At 38.9% G+C, this 22,103-nt stretch overlaps 1 protein-coding gene across 4 annotated transcripts in view; it reads left to right on the top strand.

Annotated features, from left to right (window-relative positions):
- Positions 1 to 21,549, top strand: part of KSR2 (kinase suppressor of ras 2) — a 559,738-nt gene extending 538,189 nt beyond the window's left edge. For 3 of the 4 annotated variants that reach the window (XM_031948680.1, XM_031948679.1, XM_031948681.1), the window contains 4 exons: positions 4,447 to 4,578; positions 12,597 to 12,726; positions 13,588 to 13,721; positions 21,036 to 21,549. In XM_031948680.1, the coding sequence (XP_031804540.1) occupies positions 4,447 to 4,578; positions 12,597 to 12,726; positions 13,588 to 13,721; positions 21,036 to 21,042 (403 nt within the window). In that variant the 3' untranslated portion in view covers positions 21,043 to 21,549. Of the gene's footprint in view, positions 1 to 4,446; positions 4,579 to 12,596; positions 12,727 to 13,587; positions 13,726 to 21,035 lie in introns of those variants that run through there. The other variant, XM_031948682.1, reaches the window with a different exon arrangement.
- The last annotated feature ends 554 nt before the right edge of the window (positions 21,550 to 22,103 follow it).

Here is a 22,103-nt window from a genome sequence, read left to right as displayed (position 1 = left end):
ATTCTTTGGAATCTGGGCATTCAACCCATTCACGATCGACCAGAACTGCACCAGTATCCAGCCCACTTTTCTCTCTGGACCTTTTTTGGATTCCAGTTCGAAGCTTAAAACTCCAAACTTATTCAAGCCTTTTGCTAATGAGAGCAGGCAACTTCCCTCATTAAAAAGACTGGTTGGAGTTGAGATGTCACAGGAGAGAAGGTTCAGGTCTCTTTCTTTTCCAAGTTGTTTAAACTAATAGGACTGTTTTGTAGGCAGAGATGGAGGCGAGGGTGTGAGGATGTTCATTTGATGCCTTCCCATCAAAAGGAAAGTCTTTATTTTGGTTCCTGCAGTGTGGTGGGTTTTGAAGTTGTAATTCCCCTGCCTCCAGCTCCAACAGACTGTGCAGCAGACCCCAGAGAATTTTCTCTGGGCTTGTCCACCAACCCACTAATTACTCTGAGAGAAGAGTACTAGAGAGCTTTAGGGGGAGGAGGAGGTGGGTGAGGGAGATGTAGGCTCAGAATCATGTCCAATCCCACACCCAGACGGCACATCTGGAACTTCCAATGCACACAAAGGCATTTTCCCTAATAATTAGCAGAAGACATGTGGTAGGAGTAAGCAAAGTAAAAAAGTCTGTCTGTGACTTTGAGGTCTGTGGACTGAGAAAGTTTGGGTCCCTCAAGCCTCAAACCTTCTCATTAGCTCTCTTTTCCTATTCCCCTTCCAATCTCCTACTAAAAGGACTGAACATATGGCCAACTGTCCATTGTGTAGATTGGAATCATTGAACAAAAGGAAGAAGCATTTCTGTTTGGCTCGGGGATGTACTCCGTGTTGTTGGTTTTTAAAAACGATATAACTTCATCCATGAATGCTTTGTGAGCCTACCATCTGATATCAATGAATATTTATTAAGTAACCATTAATATACAAAAAAAATGGTAGCTGACCTTGAGTAGCTTACATTCATATAGAATAATTGATTTAGAACAGAAGAGACCTTGGAGGCCATCTATCTCAGCCAAGTCCCTCATTTGATAAATAAGGAGGCTGAGAGCTAGAAGAGAGCTCTATCTATTCTAACCAACTAATTTAACAAAAGAGGAAACTGAGGCTCTGAGAGGTAATAAAATCACAAATATAGAGCAAGAAGAGACCATAAAGATGAACATTTTTACAAGTAAAAAAACTGAGGCCCCAAAAGAGATCCAAAGTTTTATTCAATTATTCATTAATAATTTATTAGGTGCTTACTGTTTATCAGGCATGGAGTCAGGAGATACAAAGATGAGAAATAAATAATCTATGAATTCACAAGGTTACATTCCAATGGAAGAGGAAACACAATTTTCAAACAGATCAGTAAGAAAAAAATATACTTCTACACACACATACACACACACACACACACACACACACACACACACACGATCAGAAAAGGACAGCATGGACAAATGGCAGCTGGACTGTGTATTGAAGGAAGCCATAGCAGAGAGGAAGAGGGAGAAATATTCCAGGGATTGGAGGAAGTGGAGAGAGTGACATGATAGTGTTTGCCAAAATCGACCAACACATTCTGCATAAGACTCGCTACTGAGAATTGAAGGATGAAGATTCCAAAAAGTTGAAATACGAGCTGTCAGGGTTCATCAGTTCATAGGATCATAGATCTGGGAAAGGGAGCTCATATTACAGATGACAGAGCTGAGGCTCAGGGAGATTGACTGACTTGCCCAAACCCACTAGTAGTGAGCGTCAGGGATAGAATCTGAAGCCAGGCTCACTGATTTTCAGGGCCAATGCTCTTTGCACTTTCCTAGCCCCAATTCCTGTTTTATTCTCCTTCCTATCCCTCATCTTCCCACTTTAATTTCCACTATAAGTTTTCCACATTATGCTATGGGATGAGGAGAAGATAACAGCTCCAGTGAAGCTTTATCATACCTAGAGTATATTTTATGTATACATTTCAACATGCACTACCCTAATGATAAAAGGGGTGATAGATAGCCTCTATCTTATGATTTTAATATCACCTTTAACAATTACCAGCTGCAAAACTTTAGGTAAATCACTTAATAAAACAGCAAGTGACCAAAACTTCGGTCTAACCCATTTTTCTTGTCCTGTATTTCAGTTTAATTCAATTAAATAAAATTTATTATACCAGACATTAATAGGCAGCTAGATGTTTCAGTGGTTAAAGTGATAAACCCAGAGTCAGGGATATTAGTTCAAATCCTCCCCTTACCACTCTCTAGCTGTGTGATCCTAGGCAAATCATTTAACCTCTGCCTACCTCAGTTTTCTCTTCCATAAAATGGGGATAGCAATAGCACCGAAGGACAAAATGAGATAATATTTGTAAAGCTCTTTGTAAATCTTAAAGCATACTATATGTAGGAGAAAAAAATTGGAGGAAGGATGACACAATGATATAAAGCAATCAGGAAAAGTCTCATGGAGAAGGTGTTTCTTAAAAGAAACTGAAGAATTTAAGAGACGAAGGGACAACCCTCTGGTGTTTACCTTCTATGTCCTAGATAGGCTGAAATCCAACTTGGTGGGAGGAGTGCCCACCTCAGGTCATCATAACATCTCAGATCATTGACAGATATGTATTATACTGTTTATAGCACAGAAGAATTATCCATGAACACAGAATAGTTATTTCATTAATATGTGCAATACTATATAATAAAAGGTGGCATTGCTGCCATGTCTATATATCTATATCTTTTTCTGAATATATTATACATATATAATGCATATATATTATACAGATATATATTATATACATGTGTGTATATATGTATATATACAGATAAATGAATGTTTATAAGTTACAGATGAGTTGTCAATCAACACTAATAAAGGGATAGAGTTCTGTATGCCAGATGAAATATGTATTTATGTGCATATAAGGTTCAATTTTGAATAATAATTTTCAATAATGTCTCTGACATAGTTCTTTCTTCCCAGGGAAAACGGAGGAACAACTGAATTTGGTTTGTTTATAGGTCTCAACTAGTAGCTTTCAATTCCCCTGCAATGATCAGGTTACTCAAAACATTTAAAATAGAACAAGTTCATTTAAAAAAATCACATATTAGTCAGGCCACATTCAAGAAATAAGGGAGGGAAAGAGCCTTGCATCTCATCCAAGGGCTACAAATTGACTTTGTTTTCAAATCTAAAGCCTTATTATCATCTGTATCTTATTGTATCTTCATTTTGTAAATCTTTGTAAAATGTTTTGTAAATATTTCCCAAAAAATTTTAATCTGCTTCTGCCACAGTCAAGAAATAAGGGAGGGAAAGAATCTCACACCTCATCCAAGGGCTATAAATTGACTTTGTTTTCAAATGTAAAGCCTTGTTATTATCTGTATCTTATTGTATCTTTATTTTGTAAATCTTTGTAAAACGTTTTGTAAATATTTCCCCAAAAATTTTAATCTGGTTCAGGCCACAGTCAAGAAATAAGGGAGGGAAAGAACCTTGCATCTCATCCAAGGGCTACAAATTGACTTTGTTTTCAAATGTTAAGTCTTATTATTATCTGTATCTTATTGTATCTTCATTTTGTAAATCTTTGTAAAATGTTTTGTAAATGTTTCCCAAATACATTTTAATCTGGTTCAAGCCACAGTCAAGAAATGAGGGAGGAGAGGAGTCTTGTATCTCATCAAGTCAAATCCCCTCCTGGAAATGCCTAGGAAAACTGTTCAGAATAGATAATAAAGGCAAGCTCAGAGGGAAGGTGAAATAGAGTAGACCTAGTTTATGCCTTCAGTAGCCTAGGAAAACTGAGGCCCAGAGATTTAGAAAAACTTCTGCTTCTAAATAAAGGTCCTTTGCTCTCCTTGTATCAAAAAAAAAATCACAAAGAATAGAAAAGGGACTAAGAATTGAGTTTGGTTAGCAAGTCTATCACCCTTTTTTCCAATGAATACCGTTGCTTCTTCCTCCACTTCTGGCTTTAGTCTCAAGCAGACTTCAAGAGAAAAATCTCATGGCACTTACTAATGTCTCCTGAAACCTTAATCAGGCCACTTTGTTCTGACCTAAACTTTAAAAAAAAACATTTCTAGTGTAATTTTAAATAGTTTTAATATAAGAGATAACAAGAGGGCTTTAGGAAGTGAATGGTAGACTAAGGAGCTAGACAGCTTGATTCTCACCTTCTGCGGGAGATCTACTTCCCTATGAGCTTACCTTCATCTATTCTGAACATGTTTTGTATGTATTTAGTGGTCTGCTTGTAGTCTTCCTTATATACAACTCTTGAGGGCAGCTTTTTGCCATTCTTTGAGTCCCTGATGCTTAGTGTGTTGTCTGGAACATAAGCACTTGATAATGCTTGTTGACTTGACTAGCATCCGTGCTCCTCCACCTATGACTAGGGTTAGAGTGACAATGCCCTGGAGATTACTTAACTCTGGTTTGCATTTCCAGGAGGGAGAACAAACTCCGAATCCAGAACGGTTGGCTTTGCCACCTCGCTCCCGAGATCATCCGTCAGCTTTCTCCTGACACTGAAGAGGACAAGCTCCCATTTTCTAAGCACTCAGATGTGTTTGCACTTGGGTAAGTAAGCCACATCTCAGGTTTGGGGAGAGAAGAGGCTAAATCATAGATGGGAAACACTCTTCTCCAAACCATCCTTTGGTTGTTTTTTCTGCCTTTATCAGGCCTCCATTACCCTAGTACTTTTCCTCTGAGACTATCTTCAAGCTCTCCTATCTATGTTTTGTTTGGATATTGTCTCCCCATAATTCCATTATCAGTATGTGAGCTCCTGGAGTGAAGGGATTGATTTTATCTTTCTTCATAGCACAATACCTGGTGCATAGTAGATCCTTAACAAATCATGTTGACTTGATGCTACAATTGAGGAGAGAACTTTAGGATTTGTAAACCATGTTAACATTGATGATTTCATTCTAGTCATCACCCATTGACTTCTACAGAGGAGATTAAATCTATAGCACTAAGAATAATCATTTATGTAATAGAAAGTCTTCTTGTAGGAGCTCAAACACCTAAATACCTAGTTGCCAGATCTCCCATTAATTGTATAATTATAATTGTAATAATGTATAATCTCACATGGATCACATCGCCTCTCATAGTTCCACTTTTCTCAGGTATAAAATTGGAACCGTAATACTTATCCTACTCATGTCAAAGATAGACTCACAATTTCTTGAGATAATTTTTCTCCAAATGCTATTTCATAGCATGGAAATGACCCTAAGTTCTTGAAAGGTACATTGATCAACACTAAGTTCAGAAAAGGTACATCATGATGAAAAGGCTATATAGAATACTATCTCAGAGATGGATGTAGGTTTCTGGTCAACCCCACCGGGTGCAGAGATGTTCCTAAACAATAAGTTGGCCATTCAATAATGAATTCCTATTAAACAGTAAATCTGTGTTAATACATTAAATAGCAAATCCAAAATTACCTCCATACTTACCTCAGTCTTATCATACAGGAATAAGTTTGAGAATTACTTTTTTAAAAATGCTTATACTTCTGTACAACTATTTGTACTTCTGTACAACTTCTAATTCAGACTCTTCTATCTAATGGATCTTGATTCTTATCAGCTGTCACATTGGGTACCTTGAAGACTGTAGTGTGTACTGATTAGTTTATACCAAAGTCTTTATCTGATTAAATAAATCTATTTGAAAAATTGCAATAATTAAACCTGAATATTTTTAGGATAACTTTAGCAAAGAAGTAATTAAGAGATCTTATCAAATCAGGCCTCAAGCAAATGGATTTTTCCTTGATTTAAATTTTTTCTCTCTTTTAAGTGAATTTCCCATTAAAGTGTATTTTAAAAGGAAGTTTTAATGATCCTTCTTCCTCTGCACTGTTGAATGCTTAACAACTTGGAACTCTGCGTTCCCTCACCAATTAGGTGTGAGTTGTTTCTGCAGAAACTTAAATTTGGCTTGCCGCTGTGTGTCTGTTGGGGACTGCTGTGTTGTCCGTTGCCTTGGCGAATGACTGCCGGCTACTACTGTATCCTCTGCCCCCTGGGGAACTCAATGGTCCCAGACATTTCACCTTGGGATATTCATTCAGCACTGACCCAGTGGGCTAGCCACTGAAGCAGCTGCCTCTAAGGCGAGTGCAATCTTCTTGGTAGGAGGCAGATAACGCTTGGCCTTCCTTCTTGATGATGAACTGAGAACTTTAGGCTTTCAATAAAAAAAAAACAAAAAAGAAATAATTTCTTAGTATTAATATGTTAGTACCAGAAACTTGTGGGTTGGGTACAATGGGAATGAGAGCGGGAGGAATTAGAAAAGAAGGACAAAAACTTAATAAGAGTATTCTAAAGCTCCCTTTGATACAAATACTGAATCCTGCAGCAACAGCCAGTATTTTATAAGATCACAGATTTATAGCTAAATAAGACCTTAGAAACCATCTAGTCCAACTCCATCATGTTATAAAATGGGACTAAGGTCCAGAGTGGGAAAATTAGTTTTCCAGAGTGACAAAGCAATTGAACTGAGGTCTTCTTGATTCCACTTCCCTCTACTCTACCAACCAGCTATCACTTTCCTACTCCTCATTTCATTGGATTCCTCTCCTTTTGCTTTGTTTTCCCAGATTTTTTTAAATGGAATTTATATTGTTGGATAGTCCTGAGGACTAGCAGGGGAAGGATTTTTAACATAGTAACTGGAGAAATAATATCTTCCTCAAAGCTCTACCTCTCATCCATTTCATGAAGTGAAGTGAGGCAATGGTGCAGGGTAGGGGGTGGAGAAGAGGGACAACAGTAACCAGGATGATATGCCTTGGGGGGTCTATGTGTTGACATAAATGTGAAGATCTGCCAGAACCCTGAAATATCCTCAACTCAGTTCTGGGGATACCACTGATAGAATCAGCACCATGGACAGTATAAATCTACCTGTATCTCTGAATCTAACCCTACTAGGAACCACTGTGATGGTCAGCTTGAGCCACAGGCAGTGAAGTAAATGTGATAAACAACCAATACTTCACTTATTGGAACTGCTTTGGTGAAGACAGTATTGTCCACCATGAAAAAGTAGTGTGGTCCAGTGGAAAAGGCAGAAAAGTTACATTCAAATTCTGCCTTTGATACCTACCATCTGTATAAACTTGGGCAAATCACTTATTTTTCTTCTCTATGAAATAAATATAAATGACATAATAACATTTATATAAATATAAATAATAAATCAGATAGCTTCTGAACTCTTCTTCATCCTCCAGTTCTCGATCTGGGATCAAGTGGGCATGACATGTACTGAAAAGAAAAATACTTTTGTTGTACAATAGAATTACAATATCAAAGAAAAACTGGGGAAAAAATCTTGTCAGTTATAGACAAGGACTGAAAACCGCTTTTTGTCGATGATGCCTTCAGATCTAGAGGATACAATGACATTCTAACAAGTAGTACAAAGTAAGCACAAGAAACTACTTCATTCCCTAAACCCTAAATATCAAATCTAAGAGATTAGATGAAATAAACATAGAAGTAGAAGAGCTATTTAGATCTGAAGAGGGAAAAACTAAAACAACTGAAGACCTTGAATCCTACACTTAACAAAACCTCTAAAAACTCTAACTAATGACAAAGTAGAAGGTGAAAATAAAATCCACTTTTAGTCCATTACAAAGATCAATCATTTTATCTATCTACATGCTGGTTCTTAGAGTACTAAATATAAAAGAATAATAGTTGAATTACAACTTATCCTCAGATTGTATTTATCTGAGTCCCATTCAAAAGAATGAGAACAAGCTAATAATAATAACAAAAACGATAAAAATTATACACACACACACACATATAAAATACAGTGAAAAACCCCCCACTAGATTTGGAGTCAGTTGACCTAATTCAAATCCTGCTTCTCACCCTTATTAGATATATGAGTTAAGCAAGTGATTTAGTTCCTTTGGGCCTTAGTTTCCTGATCTGGAAAATAAAAAGTGTTTGATTAGATGGCAGTTCATAGTTATTTCCATCTCTAGTTATAAATCTGTGATCCTTACAGTTCTTAACATTTTCAAAATGCTTTACAAGCCTTATCTGATCTTACCCTTACAACACACCTATTAGGTAGATAATCTTTACCACCACCATTATTAGAGAAACTGTTTATATAGCATTCTGGTTTTTTAAAGGTCTATACACATATTATTTCATTTGATTCCTAAAATAATCCTCTGTGTGTGTGTGTGTGTGTGTGTGTGAAATCCTATTCTTAACCCCATTTTATAAATGAGAAAATCAAGTTATAGAGAAGTGAGGTAAACAATCACACATCTAGTATTGATGAGGCAGGATTTGAATTCAAGTCTTTTTGATTTCAAGTACAGAACTTTATCTGTCATATTCCCTAGCTGCTTAAAGTCTAGAGACAGAGAAACATGTGTATGCATATAAGATTAACTTTGAGATAGAAAGCACTGGTAACTAAGGTGATTGGGAAAAGTATCTGGATACAGGTTCAAGTCCAGTCCCATGAGATAATACCCAGCAATAGCCTTTTTCCTTTTCCAAATGTGCTTCTAAATATATTTTCTCAAAAAAAAGGAAGAGTAAGATACAAGAATAATAAAAACTAAATTAGCTGAGTTGCCCAAGATAGCTGTGTGACCTTCAGATTTTTATCAATACCACCTGAGGGGTTGAGAAAGTGACAAAATTAGCGTGAGCTTCTTAAGAACAGGGACAGTCCTTTGCCTTTCTTTGTAACCTCACAGTGTCTGACACTCGATAGGTACTTAACATGTATTTATTGACTGCCTTCTATGGGTTAGAGTAGATAGACACTGAAGTCCCTTGTAGTTCTAAGATGCTGAGATCTTTTGAAGAATGAATGGGGCTGCTGGGAAGAAAGGGATTCCAGAAACTCAAAAGTCCTTTCTTTGCCAATCCTAAAATACACAGATACAACCAACTGATTCCTGTCACAGAATGGAGTCTGCCTACTTTGCTTTGGCTCCATTATGGCTCCATTTTCCCTACCTGTCCAGATTTGGATTTGGAGAGGAGGTAGGCAGTGTGGAGAGTGATAGGGGGAATGTGTGTGGAATATAGCTCCAAAAAGCTCACGCATGAAGGTGAGAAGAAATCCACAGACTGATCTGAAGGAACATCTTGGGATGCCAGGACTTTAACAAGCAAGTAGGCAGTGGAAACCCAATGTCTAATCTGATTTGATAAGCTTTCATTAAATATACCCTTCAGAGAGGTATTGTGGTTCAATGGCAAGGGTATAGAGTTTTAATCTTGGCCCTGCTGTTTATGACTATGTGAAATTAATCAAGCTGCTTTCTCTTTGGGACTCACTTGCTCCTCTGTAAAATGTGGGAATTGAAATACAAGACCCCTAAGTAGGCTTCTAGTGTAGCTTGGTGGTACAGTGGGCAGAGTGCAAGTCTGGAGTCAAGAAGATCTGTGTACAAATCCAGATTCGGACACTTATTAATTGGATGACCCTAAGCAAATCATTTGGTCTCTTTTGCCTCAGTTTCCCCATCTGTCAAATGAGCCAGAGCAAGAAATGGCAAACCACTCCAGTGCCTTTGCCAAGAATAAAGGCATCACAAAGAGGATCACAAAGAGTCATATACTACTGAAATGATTGAACAACATTCCCTTCTAACTCTAGTGTTAGGATCCTGGGTTTGATGCAAACAATAAAATATCTGCCCTTAGGGAGTTACATTCTGTAATGTTCTCTCTAAAATGTAATGTTCTCCTTTGAGATTTTCTTGGGGTCTCTGGGAGCAGCCTTCCTTTCAGTTCAGTAATCACCACATGAGTAGCCAGGGGTTAAAATCCAAATCCTTTATTATCTCCTTCAAAGTCTTGTCTCCTTTCCTGGGGTCTGGTTAGCTTTATTATAGTCCAGGTCCTTTATTATCTCCTTTCTGGGGCTGGACAGCTTTCTGGAGAGCCTTTCAGTCTGGCCTTCGTCTTAGTGGGGGAAGTGCAGGAGTCCAGACGAGCCTCCAAGAGCATCAAAGATCGAATTGAATTTCTCCCTTAGTTCTGAGAGCTTAAGCTCCTGCCGCCAGAACTTGGCCTTCTCTCCCAATGTTTCTGAATCTCCCTGGTTGAGGCTTCTAGCTTATATGCTCCACACTGAGTATACACCAATCATTATATCACTAGGAAACCATTATTTGTAGTAGGATTAAATCAATGCTAAACTAGATTTAACCATGTCTCCTCAATTCCACTTAGTACCTTGTAAGCATCCTTTGTTTCAAGTTCAGAGTTCTGGCCCATAACAACATTCTAAAAGGGGAATAATAGGAATATAGATAAATAAACACAAAATATGCATCGAGCAAATATAAGATAAGAAGTGGGGGAGACAAAAAAATACCAGATAAGAAGTGGGGAGACAAAGGAACATCAGATAAGAAGTAGGGGAGACAAAGGAACACCACAGGATCACACAACTGGGAATAGTAATGGTGGTGGGAGTGGTGGTGGACAAAGAAAGATCCTATGTTTGATTTCAACTTTGAAGGAAATAAGGCATTCCAAGAAGCAAAGATGTAGAGGGAGAACATTCTGGGTAGGATATAGAGCCAGTCCAAAATCAAAGGGAGCTCACAAGTAATAAATTATGTTTTTATGATTTTACACTATGGAAAATTTGATGTTTTTAAAATTTTTCAAAGCAATGATGATTTTAGAAAGGATTGGAAAGATTTACATGAATTGATGCTGAGTGAAGCAAGCAGAACCAGGAAACCATTGTACACAGCAATAGCAGAATTATGTGATGATCAGCTATGGTTCTTCTCAGTGGTTCAGTGATCCAAAGGAATCCCAATAAACTTTGGATAGAAAACACCATCTCCATCCAGAAAGAAAATTATAGAGACTGAATGTAGATTAAAACATATTGTTTTCACATTTTTTCTCATGATTTTTCCCTTTTGTTCTGATTTTTCTCCCAACATGATTCATATGGAAATACATTAAAATAAATGTACATGTATAACAACAACAAACAAAGATTTTACATTAACTGGGAAAAATAAAAAATAATAAGTTTTTTTTAAATAACATTTATAAAACACCTTATATACAAACATGTTCTCAAATGTGCCTACCAACAATCTTATAAAGTGAATACCACTGGGATCACTGTACCCATTTTCAGGTAAAAAAAAAAAAGCTGAGACTTAGGTTAAGTGAATTGTTCACATTTACTCAACTGGAAAATGTCACGGGTGAGATCCTAAGTTTTCCTGACTATAGGCTTAATGGTCTATCTGCCATACAGTGCAAGTGGAAAAACTTCTAATGAGACTCTGTTTTACTTGAATAAATTGATTCTGGAGCCCTGTTCTTCACACATAGCCCCAAGCCAACCTACCTTCTCATTTCATGGTATTTTACTTGCCACTAGACCTCTAAGAAGAAAAAGTAATGCAGTTAACTGATCACTGAGACAGGAAGACTTCTATTCAAACCTCTCCTCTGATATTGATAAACTGTGTAAAGCTGGGCAAATTATTTAACTTCTCCGAGTCTCAGTTTCCTGATGTGTTAAATGACAGGTGTGACCACTAGGTCCCACCCAACTTTGTGGGTGGGTCCTTCTGACTTGTTTCAGAGGAAGTAAACATATAATAACAACCAAACAGAAACTACCATATCAGTAATAATAGCTAACATTTACTCAGTGTCTATTGTGTGCCAGGCATTGTGCTAAGCCTGGTGGGCTTACCTGGTAGGAGGTAGGTGTTATTATTATCTCCATTTTACAGATGAGGAAACAGGTAAATTGAGGTTAATTAACTTGCCTAGGATCATACAACTAAAATCTGTCTGATAACAAATTTTTAACTCAGGTCTTTGCTAGGTGCTCTATTAACTATACCATCTAGTTTACTCCATCTATAGATAGTTGCTCCCCAGATTAGATTTGAGGATCACAGCTAAGACTTCCTCCCTGATTCTGAATTCTATACCAAAGACTCATTTGTTGGGATTTCTCAAAGTTTTTCCTTTAAAAAGGGGGAAAAAAGAACATTAAACTATTAACATTCATGCACACCTTGGAATAAATGCCTTTGTTAGACCTTGAGACCTGGCCACTGAAGAAAATGAGATTGGGTAGAGGAGGAGGGTAAAATAATTTTGGAAGTTAGGGATCCTTGAGGGCAAGTCTTTGGAGAAGACTTGTTAGAGACCACAGTAGGATCATAGGATCTGAGATTTAAAATTGGAATACTATTGGAATACTCTGTGTATACCTTCAGTTTACAGTAAGGAAATGGGCTCAGGTTAAGTGATTTGCCTAAAGTCACACAGTGAGGAAGTAGAGAGTCAAGATTTGAATCCAGGTCTTCTAACTCCAAATCCAGCCCTCTGTCCACAGTACCACATTGGGAGTATGAGGATTCCAGGTGAGTTCAGACTGGGGAGATGGCCAACTTTTGAAGCCCATTTATGAATGTTGCTGTTTTATTTAAGTTCTAAAAGGAGAAAGGTTGGGAAAGAGGACCATGGGAAGTGAGAGGGCTCTGACAACCACATTAACACTAACCTGTATACCAACAGCACAATCTGGTATGAACTCCATGCCAGGGAATGGCCTTACAAGACTCAACCGGCAGAGGCAATAATATGGCAGATGGGAAGAGGAATGAAACCCAACCTCAGCCAGATTGGACTAGGAAAAGAGATCTCGGTATGTTCCAGGTTAGGGGGTGGGGAAGGAAAGGGATTCTGTTCGAAAAAGATTTGGATATGGGTTTGACAGGAGTTGTCAATGTGAATCCTGCTTTCATTTTCCCTGCTTATAGAAATTATGAATGTTTCCTTAGAGGATAACAAATGACCATGTCAAGTAACCTAATGGTTTGAGGTTTATAAAATCAGCTTCATGGAAGCAAATTATTTGCAAAAAATATTTGCTCTATATACAATTCACATATCTGAACCACCAATTCCTGGCTTTATTGATATATCCCACCCATCTAGATTTCTTCTAGGAATGGATACAAATCCAAAGCATTTCATATATTATCCTTTTTTTCTATAATATATATGTGGATGTATGTACACAGTATATTCATATGTTCTTTTGTAATGTTGTAAAATACTAAGTATTTTATATTGTAAATTGTATTGTAATAGTAAATTGTAAATAGTATTGTAAATACTAAGGTCTAACTTTTAGCATTTGCACAAACAATATAAGGAAAAATACACATTGGGGGAAAGAAATATGATTTAGTAGGAATAATTAAATGCAAGTTCTGAAAAACCATTTTGATTGACCAAGAATTAAGACTTAGAGGAAAGACCAAGAGGAGAAGACTTGGAAAGTATCTGCAGCCCTTTCTAGCCCCTCTCAGATGAGTAAATACTTGAAAGTGGTGGTTCTCCTTTGGTCTTTAATGATTTCCTTTGGATTAGGGAAATCAATGAAAGCTCCAAATTTCCTTTCTCTGTCCTATTGAGGAAAAATTTCAACCTAATAAAATATAAAATAATGGGGAGAAGGCCTCTACTTCTTTTGTAATGCTTATGTCGGGATCTCTTTTAGGATATTCTTCTCTTCTGCTGGGCTTTTGAGCAGGAAGAGAGACCTACCTTCACCAAGCTCATGGAAATGCTGGAGAAACTGCCCAAGCGAAACCGCCGCCTTTCTCACCCTGGACATTTCTGGAAGTCAGCAGAGTAAGAGTTCTCCCTCAGCTCCCAGACTCCTCTCTGTTTCTCTTTCCCTTCTGGCTTGGCCACACCTAGCTTTATCCCTCTACAATTGCATCTCTTCAGCCAGCCCACTTCCTGCTTTCTCTTCTCGATCCTAGTCTTCTAACTTTTGTGCAGATTTAGCAGCGTAGCATTGTACCCATGAGGACTCTTTGGAGTTCACAAAGGGAAGGGAGAAGGGCAAACAGATAAAATAATACTTAAGGTTTAGAAGGAGGTAAACAGAGTCTTCACACCATCACAGCCTCTCAGAATGTGAGAGTGGAAAGGGACCTCCAACCCAACTAGGAATCCCCAGTACATTATATTCAATGAGTGATCTTCCAGCTGCTACCTAAAAACTTCCAAGAAGGAAGAAGTCACCACCTCCTGAGAGGGGCCATGTTACTTTAAAATGGCTCTACTTATTAGTGCGTTTTTCCTTATTCCTAGTTAAAATCTGTCTCGACCCTGTCCACTATTATTACTGGTTCTTTCCTCTAAAGTTAAAGAAGGCAAAGCTAATCCTTCTTCAGTACAACAGATCTTCATGTACTTGAACACAACCATCATTCCTCTGCCACCTTGGCTGCTGCCCTGGGTCTTTTCTTCTCAAGGCTGTATATCTCCAGTTCCTTCAACTGATCCTGCATGAAATGGAATCACTCCTTTTCACCATGGTGACAGCTTTCCAGCTTATCTCTGTCCTTGCTGAGGTGTGACATCCCGAGCTGAACAAGACATTTCTGTTATGTCCTGGCTGGGAGACAGTGTAGCAGAACTGTCTATTCCTTATTCATAGGGACCGTGCCTCTGGCAACTGCATGGGGCAGTGGTTAGAGTGTTAGAACTGGAGTCAGGAAGACCTGAGTTCAAAATCCAGTCTTAGACATTTATTATTTGGGTAATCCTGAAGAAATCAATCAGCTTTGGTCTGCCTCAGTTTCCCCATCTATAAAGTGAGGATAATAACATGATACTATTTTCAGAGTGTTGTGAAAATAAACTAAGACTATATTTTAAAGCATTTTGCAAGCCTTGCAAGCACTATGGAAGCAATAGTCATCATTATCATTATTATTGTTGTTATTATTTTTAGGCAGCCTAAGTAGCTTTTTTTGGTTCCATTTCAAACTGTGGACCCCCACTGAGCTTTTAATCCACTAAAAATCCCAGATCATTTTTAAACAAATTGCCATCTAACATAGGCTTCTCATGCCACTAGGTCTCTGTTTTTATCTCTTTTTTCTCTTCTTTCTTCTCCTTTCCTCTTCTCTGTCTTTGTGTCTCTGTCTCTCTCTTGTCTCTAAGTCTCTGTGTATCTGTTTCTCTATATTTTCTGTCTCTGTCTTTCTGTGTGTGTCTCTGTCTTGGTCTGTCTGTATGTCTCTTTCCTCTTTCCCTTTCCCTCTCCCTCTCCCTCTCTCTCCCTCTTCCTACCTCTCCCTTTCCCTTTCCCTCTCCCTCTCCCTCTCTCTCCTTCTCCCTACCTCTCCCTTTCCCTTTCCCTCTTCCTCTCTCTTCTTCTCTCTCTCTTCTTCCCTCTCTCTTCCCCTCTTCTCTCTCTTCCTCTCTCCTTCTTTCTCTCCCTCTCCATCTCTTTCTCCCTGTCTCTCTCTCCCTCTTTCCCTCCCTCCCTCCCTCCTTACCTTCTTCCCTCCCCCTCTCTCCCCTCTGTCTTTCTCTCCTCTCTCTCTCTCCAACCCTGCCAGACAACCAAAGGGGGTCCATGATACAAAGAAGGTTAAAAGCACCTGTTCTAGAGAAACCCTAATCTGTAATGACTCTGACAACATGATAAGATGATCTGTTAACCAGACCAATGTGAGACAGACCTCCTGTTAGTTTAATTAATTTACCCTGGGCTTGTGAAGTCTTTTGATATTCCAGTTCCTTCTCTTATCACAAATCTCAGTTTGGACAATGAAAGGCTATGGATTTCCTTTGTCATCTGAGAGAATTATGCCCACAAAGGGAAACATTTCCTTCGATAAAAAACTACCCAAATAAATTGCTGCCTAAACACACAAATCCCCTATTTGAGCTTCCATGAGGATGTAGAGCAGTGTTATACAACATGAAAGGTGGGCTGAGCCCTGGATTCTTTGTAGTTGGAGGCAAAATCCAGGGTTTGGCTGGCTTTTGAGGGCTCTGGTATTTGTTGGCTCTCTACTGCTTTGACCAGGATGATATGTGATTGCGGGATAATTATAATAATATTTAGATTGTTTTCCCAATTAATTGTAGTAGTTTGAGACAGTTAGAAAGCTTTTGAAAAAGAACAGACTGGCCAATAGTGCTAAAAGCACAGAGTCTTTATTTAAGGCATTTTTCTCACACAAAGGGCCTCAGGGGGCCAGGGAACACAGAGGGAGAAGGAGGAACAACAGGGGGCTGATGCAGCCAACAGAGGATGTGATCTTAGGACCACTGAGAGAGGTATAGGGAAGATGAACAAGGATCTACCATAGATTACATTCCTTGGTTTCAATGCACACAGCTTTAGGTCTGTGGGTCCTGAGGCAACACATTTTATTTTTGGACAGCTCCCTTTATTAGGTATTGAGAGACAGTATGACAATATGGAATAATGGCTTCCCTTGAAGCCAGGAATTCTTTGGTTCAGATCCTGTCTTAGGCACGTACTAGCTGTGTGAGCCTGATCAAAACACTTAACCTCTGTTTGTTTCAGTTCCCTCATCTGTAAAATGAAGATAATAATAGCATCAACCTCCTAGTTGTTGTGAGGATTAAAAGAGATAACATATATGAGACATAGATACACAGAGAGAGATGGAGAGAGACAGAGAAGGAAGGAAGGAAGGAAGGAAGGAAGGAAGGAAGGAAGAAGGAAGGAAGGAAGGAAGAAAGGAAGGAAGGAAGGAAGGAAGAAAAGAAGGAAGAAAAGGGAAGGAGAAGGAAGGGAGGGAGGGAGGAGAGAGAAACAAGGAAAGAAAGAAAAAAAACCTTATATAAATGCTAGCTATTGTTATTAATACACACACACACACACACACACACACACACACACACTTCTCCAAGCTATATCCAGGCCCAGTTTCTTCAAGTCTTCCTACACCAAGCTGAAAGTCAATCTTAGAGTCTAGCCACATGATAGAGTCAAAAAAGTACAGGATTTGAAACAGGGGATATGAATTTAAAGCCAGTTTTGATAACACTTACTGGGTAACCCTAGAGAAATATCACAAGGGAAATTATTTATCATTGACAAGGTCAGAGACCATCTAAACCAATCTCTTCATTTGCTAGCCAAGGACGTTGAGACCTCAGGAGATTGTAACTTGCCAATGGTCACCTAAGTTATGAGTGTCAGAAATGAGATTTGAAGCCAGAGTGGTGCTCTTTCCACTGCTGCTTCCTTAATTAGGCGACTGCTGAGAAATCTTGATCCTCACTCAATTACTATTTCTCATAAACTTCATGAGAGATATGTGATTTTACCTGCTGGTGAACTCCTTCTATGGAATTTCCTCTCCCCAAGTTGATGACTATATAGCCAAGTCCTAAGCAAGTTGCCTAATACAAAGAGAAATTAATAGATTTTCCCCTGGACATACATTTATTAAGCATCATGTACTGGATGTGAACTGAGATCTCTCTATTTATTATAATAACACATAGAGTCTCTGATTTTAAAAATAGTATGACTTTACACATGCATTCACACCGTGTGTGTGTGTGTGTATGTGTGTATAAATGTATAGGACTAGACACCCCTAAAATATTTTGGTCTCCAGTAGATGGATTGAATCTCTCTTTGAATGAGGGATTGATCAAGCTATAAATGAGCATTGAATAAGCCCCCACTGTATGTAAGGCATAGAAGATACAAATACAAAGAACCAAACAATCCCTATTCTTAAGGAATTTTCTCTTACTTTAGTCAATATTGACTTTTTATAGTTAGTTAATCTATGACCCAGACTAGTGACATATAAACTTATGCTTAGCCATCTGGTTGGAAATGCCTAATAGGTAGTTGGTGATGAGCTAAAAAAAAAAAAAAAAAAGGGGGGGTGGGGAGAAGGAAGAATAACAATCAATATACAAAACTAGCAATCATTTGCATAGAGAAGTTTAGTTGAAACTGGAAGAACTTTCCCATAGTCTCATTGCTAACCTCCACTCCCCACCCCTCAGACTAAAGATCCCACTGTCCCAGCTCAGAAGCGACTGGAGGTCAGCGAATTTCCCTTGGCATGCATGTCAGCATGATCCTGATCATTATGATTCTATTGCTTCCCAGTTTATTGTTCGCACGGAGACAAGGGGGAGATCCTCCAGGAAGTAGAAAGAGGCAATGAGAGGTTTTGTAATTATTTGCTTTCTCATTAAAGAGGTTCTTTGGCTTCCCCTCTCCATCTCTGTTTGTCTTTAGAGTAATAAATCTTGGTGTTATGTGCTGGGAACTGATTTGCTTTCAGTGGGCTTTATATTTCCTAGCCAGTGAGTTCTTACTGATCTCTCAAGTAGGCAGCAATAAAATAGCCCCAAATGAACCAGCTCCCAAGCTTCTGTCCCCTAGTGTTCTGCCAGCTGTAGACACCATTGATCTAGATATAGTCAAGAGTCCCTGAGGATGTTTACATATCAGTCAGGCAAAAGTCCCATGACAAGGGGTACAAAATGGAATCCAATTTCATTATCAAACATTTACTAAACACCTAATGTATGTTAAGCTCTCAGAATACAAAAGGCTAAAATGGAACAATCATTGGCAGTATAGTAGGAGAAGGGGGATTTAACACATACCCGATAAGTAACTACACATGCATGGAGAGTAATACAGAACAATTATGGGTGGAGGGAACTAACAAAGGGGATGAGAAAAGATTTCCCCATAGGAGGCAATAACTGAACTGAGCCTTGGACAGAGTTTCTGATTTGAAGAGGGAGGAATAAGGACAAACAGCCTGAACAAAGCCACAGAGATAGAGATGAAATATCACGTACAGAAAAGGTGTCAAGCACAGGATGCACAAAGCTCTGGGGAACTGTTTGAACCAGATTAAAATATAATTGGGAAAAAATTAACAAAACAAATAAAAATGCAATGAAACAATGTTTATCTCGAGTTTTCTAAGTTAATATATGGTTCACTGGGATCCATTTCTACTTGAGTTTGACACCATTGCTGTATAGGAGTAAGGCCAGTTTGACTAGACCATAGAGTATACAGAGGGGAGTCTATGTATGATGAGGCTGGATAGTCAGATGGACCCAATTGTGTGTATATGTGTGTGTATGTATATATATATACATATACATATAATAGTAATAGAGAGCTGCTGGAAGTTGCACAAAGAACCTACCTATATTTCAGGAAAATAATATTGGTGCATGTATGGAGAATCAATTCAAGTGGACAGAGACTTGAGACAGGGAGAACAATTAGAATGTTATTACCATCATTCAGGCAAGAGTTGATAAAAGCCTAGATTAGTATGGTACCTGTGTCAAGAGAGAAGTAGAGGAAAAAAGAAAAGTGGACATAGATGAGAGAGATCTTGGGAAATTAGCAACTGACAGTATGTGAGATGATGTTGCTACTATTACTATAATAGTATTCATGTAGCACTTTAAATTATCTCACAATTCTGGGAGCTGAGTGTTCTCATTTTGGAGATGAGGAAACTGAGGCTAAGAGGCGGGAAAGTACTTGTCCAGGGTTTCACAATTAACTTGTCTCTGAGGCAGGACTCAAAATATCCAATAGGTAGTTGATGATGGGCTTTAAAAAGGAGATTAACAATGAATATATAAAATGAACAGTCATCTGTAGAGAGAAGATAATTGAAACCCTAGGAGTTGATGAGAAGATACAGAGAAATGATAGGAGATGATCAGGACAGATCCCACAATTAGAGATAGGTTATATAGAGTAGTGATCCAGCAAAGGAGACTGAATAGGAAAGGTCAGAGAGGTAGGAGGAAAAGTAGTGTCATAAAGATCTCAGGAAAAAAAAGTATCTAGGAAGAGAAAGTAGTCAATCCTGTCAAATCTTGCTGAGATATCAAGAAGATAAAGTAAAATTCATTAAGATGAGCTTAAGAATATTTACACAATCTCCCAGGGTCACATAACTGGGAAGGAGAGAGAGAATCTGAATCTAGCTCTTTCTGACTTTCAGTCTCATACCCTTTCTACTCCAACATTGAGAAGGAATTCAGCATGTTTAATTTGGAGAAGGGAAGACTCAAGGGAAAATAAAAGCTGTCTTCAAGTAATTAATGGGCTTATTACATAAAAGAGGGATTCTTCTTGTTCTGCTTGGCCCCAGAAGGCACGTTGTTATTGTTTGTCCTTCATTCTCGAAGAGGACCATGACACCCGGGAAGTGACATGCAAGTGAATTGGATTTGAGTGATGGAGGGTTGTGCAAAGTCACCAACCTCACTTTCTCTTCTGGAGCCATCTAGCTCCAGTGGCAAGAGGGCAGAACAAGAAGCAAGGGAGGAGGCTCTTTGAGTTGAGGTGAGAAAAAAATCTCCTTAACAATTTGAGCCATCCAAAAGCCAATGTCTTGTTTTAGGTCTTAGGTAATAGTAGTTTCCCCCTTACCTTAGTTTTATAAACAAGGGTGAGATAAGCATTTGGAGAGTACTTTTGTTGTTCTTGCACTAGCTGCTGTCCCCCCCTCCCCAGGCTTCTTCCAACATTGAATTTAGGAGGTAGTGAGCAATAAAATATGATTCAATATAAACCATAGCAATCATTTGGGGAAAAAAATTAAACTGAAGTTTTGTGTCCTTTTAATGGTAGCATAAAGTTCTAATACAATCCTATCATTATTATGTTGTTTAGTATTTGCTATATGTTGGGGATAGTAAACAAATTGATTAACAGTCCTTGCCCTCAGCAAGCTTACCTGCTACTGGAATCTTGATTTATAAGTAGAACAGAGACTAGATCTGTGATATTTTGTTTATTAAAAAAGTCCCTTTCACACACACACACACAGAGAGAGAGAGAGAAAGAGAGAGAGAGAGAGAGAGAGAGAGAGAGAGAGAGAGAGAGAGAGAGAATCTCATTCTACCAATGCAGTAGAATTTATGCTACAATTTATAAAATAAATGACTTGCCCAGAGTCAATAGACAGTACCCATAAGAGACAGAATATGAACATTGGTCTTCCTGGCTTTAGTCAGTTTCTCTGTAAGGTACAGCCCAATGCTTCTCTTTACAGCTACAGCATTATTCCTGCTTTCCATGCTCTCCGTGTCACTGTTGAGATTCCCTTTTCTCACTATGATTGCTCTCCTGTCTCTATTCTCCAGGCTGTGACAGACCATGTGATGGGATGGTGCCTTTCTTACCTGTTACCCCCTCAGCTGCCTCAGTTCCAAGCCTCCTCTTCATCCTGTCTCTCCTCTGTGCACTAAAGAAAATCCAGGGGTCTGAAGACCGGAAGGAGCCACCACCTGGGATTGCTGAAGGAATCAAGCAAGGCTTTCTGGTCTGCAAGCAGTCCCCCCTGTCCTGGACTAGTGCCTCTACCCCTGGGAAAGAGAGGGAGAGGGGGCCAACTGGACTCAGACTAGAGTAGATCAGAGAGAGATGCAATGTTTACTACAAGGGCCCTGGATGGTGGGCCTAGGGAAGAAGTGTGGAAAAGAGCAGGATGGGAAAATGAGTGTGCGAAGTCTCTGTGGATTTGCTATAGAGATGGGATCTGACACTAGTCCAGCTCCTCCTCTACAACTGAGGATAGGCTGCTGGGACGTGTGTGTATGTGTGTGTGTGTGTGTGTGTGTGTGTGTGTGTGTGAGAGAGAGAGAGAGAGAGAGAGAGAGAGAGAGAGCCCTACCTTTTAATATCTTTGCCCCCTTTCCTTTTTCTCTACTCCATTTCAATAGCCTCTGGCTAATTTGCTTTCAAACAAGTCTTTGTTCAGTCAGTGTCAGGGGATGGGGAAGTGGATTACTGAATTGAGTTTCATTTCTGGTTTCTCTCTAGGTGGTGCTAGTTGTGGGTCAATTCCTTGGGTCTAGGTCACACACACACACTCACACACATCTACATGATGAACTCTGGCCCCTCAAAGACTTATTTACAAAAGAACTGGACTATTGTGCTTCATGAGATCTTGGCCTCTGGTTCCTCCCTTTTTGGGGGGTTGAGGTATCTCAATTTCAGCCTCTGAGATGACCTCTCCAAGGCATGTATAAAGAAACATCTGTCTCTTTTCAATATACCTCTCCCAAACTTAGCCTGGAATATTTATATTCTTTCCCCTAATACGCTCACTATTCAGTAGAATTCAGGATAAAGCATAGAGAGAGAATAGCCACAAGAGGCCCATTGGAACATAGTGTTCCCCACCATCGAGTTCTGCACCTTAGCTT

This window comes from Sarcophilus harrisii, chromosome 1 (assembly GCF_902635505.1).
Source record: "Sarcophilus harrisii chromosome 1, mSarHar1.11, whole genome shotgun sequence".
Taxonomy (NCBI): Eukaryota; Metazoa; Chordata; class Mammalia; order Dasyuromorphia; family Dasyuridae; genus Sarcophilus; species Sarcophilus harrisii.
Note: the sequence above shows the minus strand (reverse complement) of the source record. Positions and strands in the feature narration are given on the sequence as shown.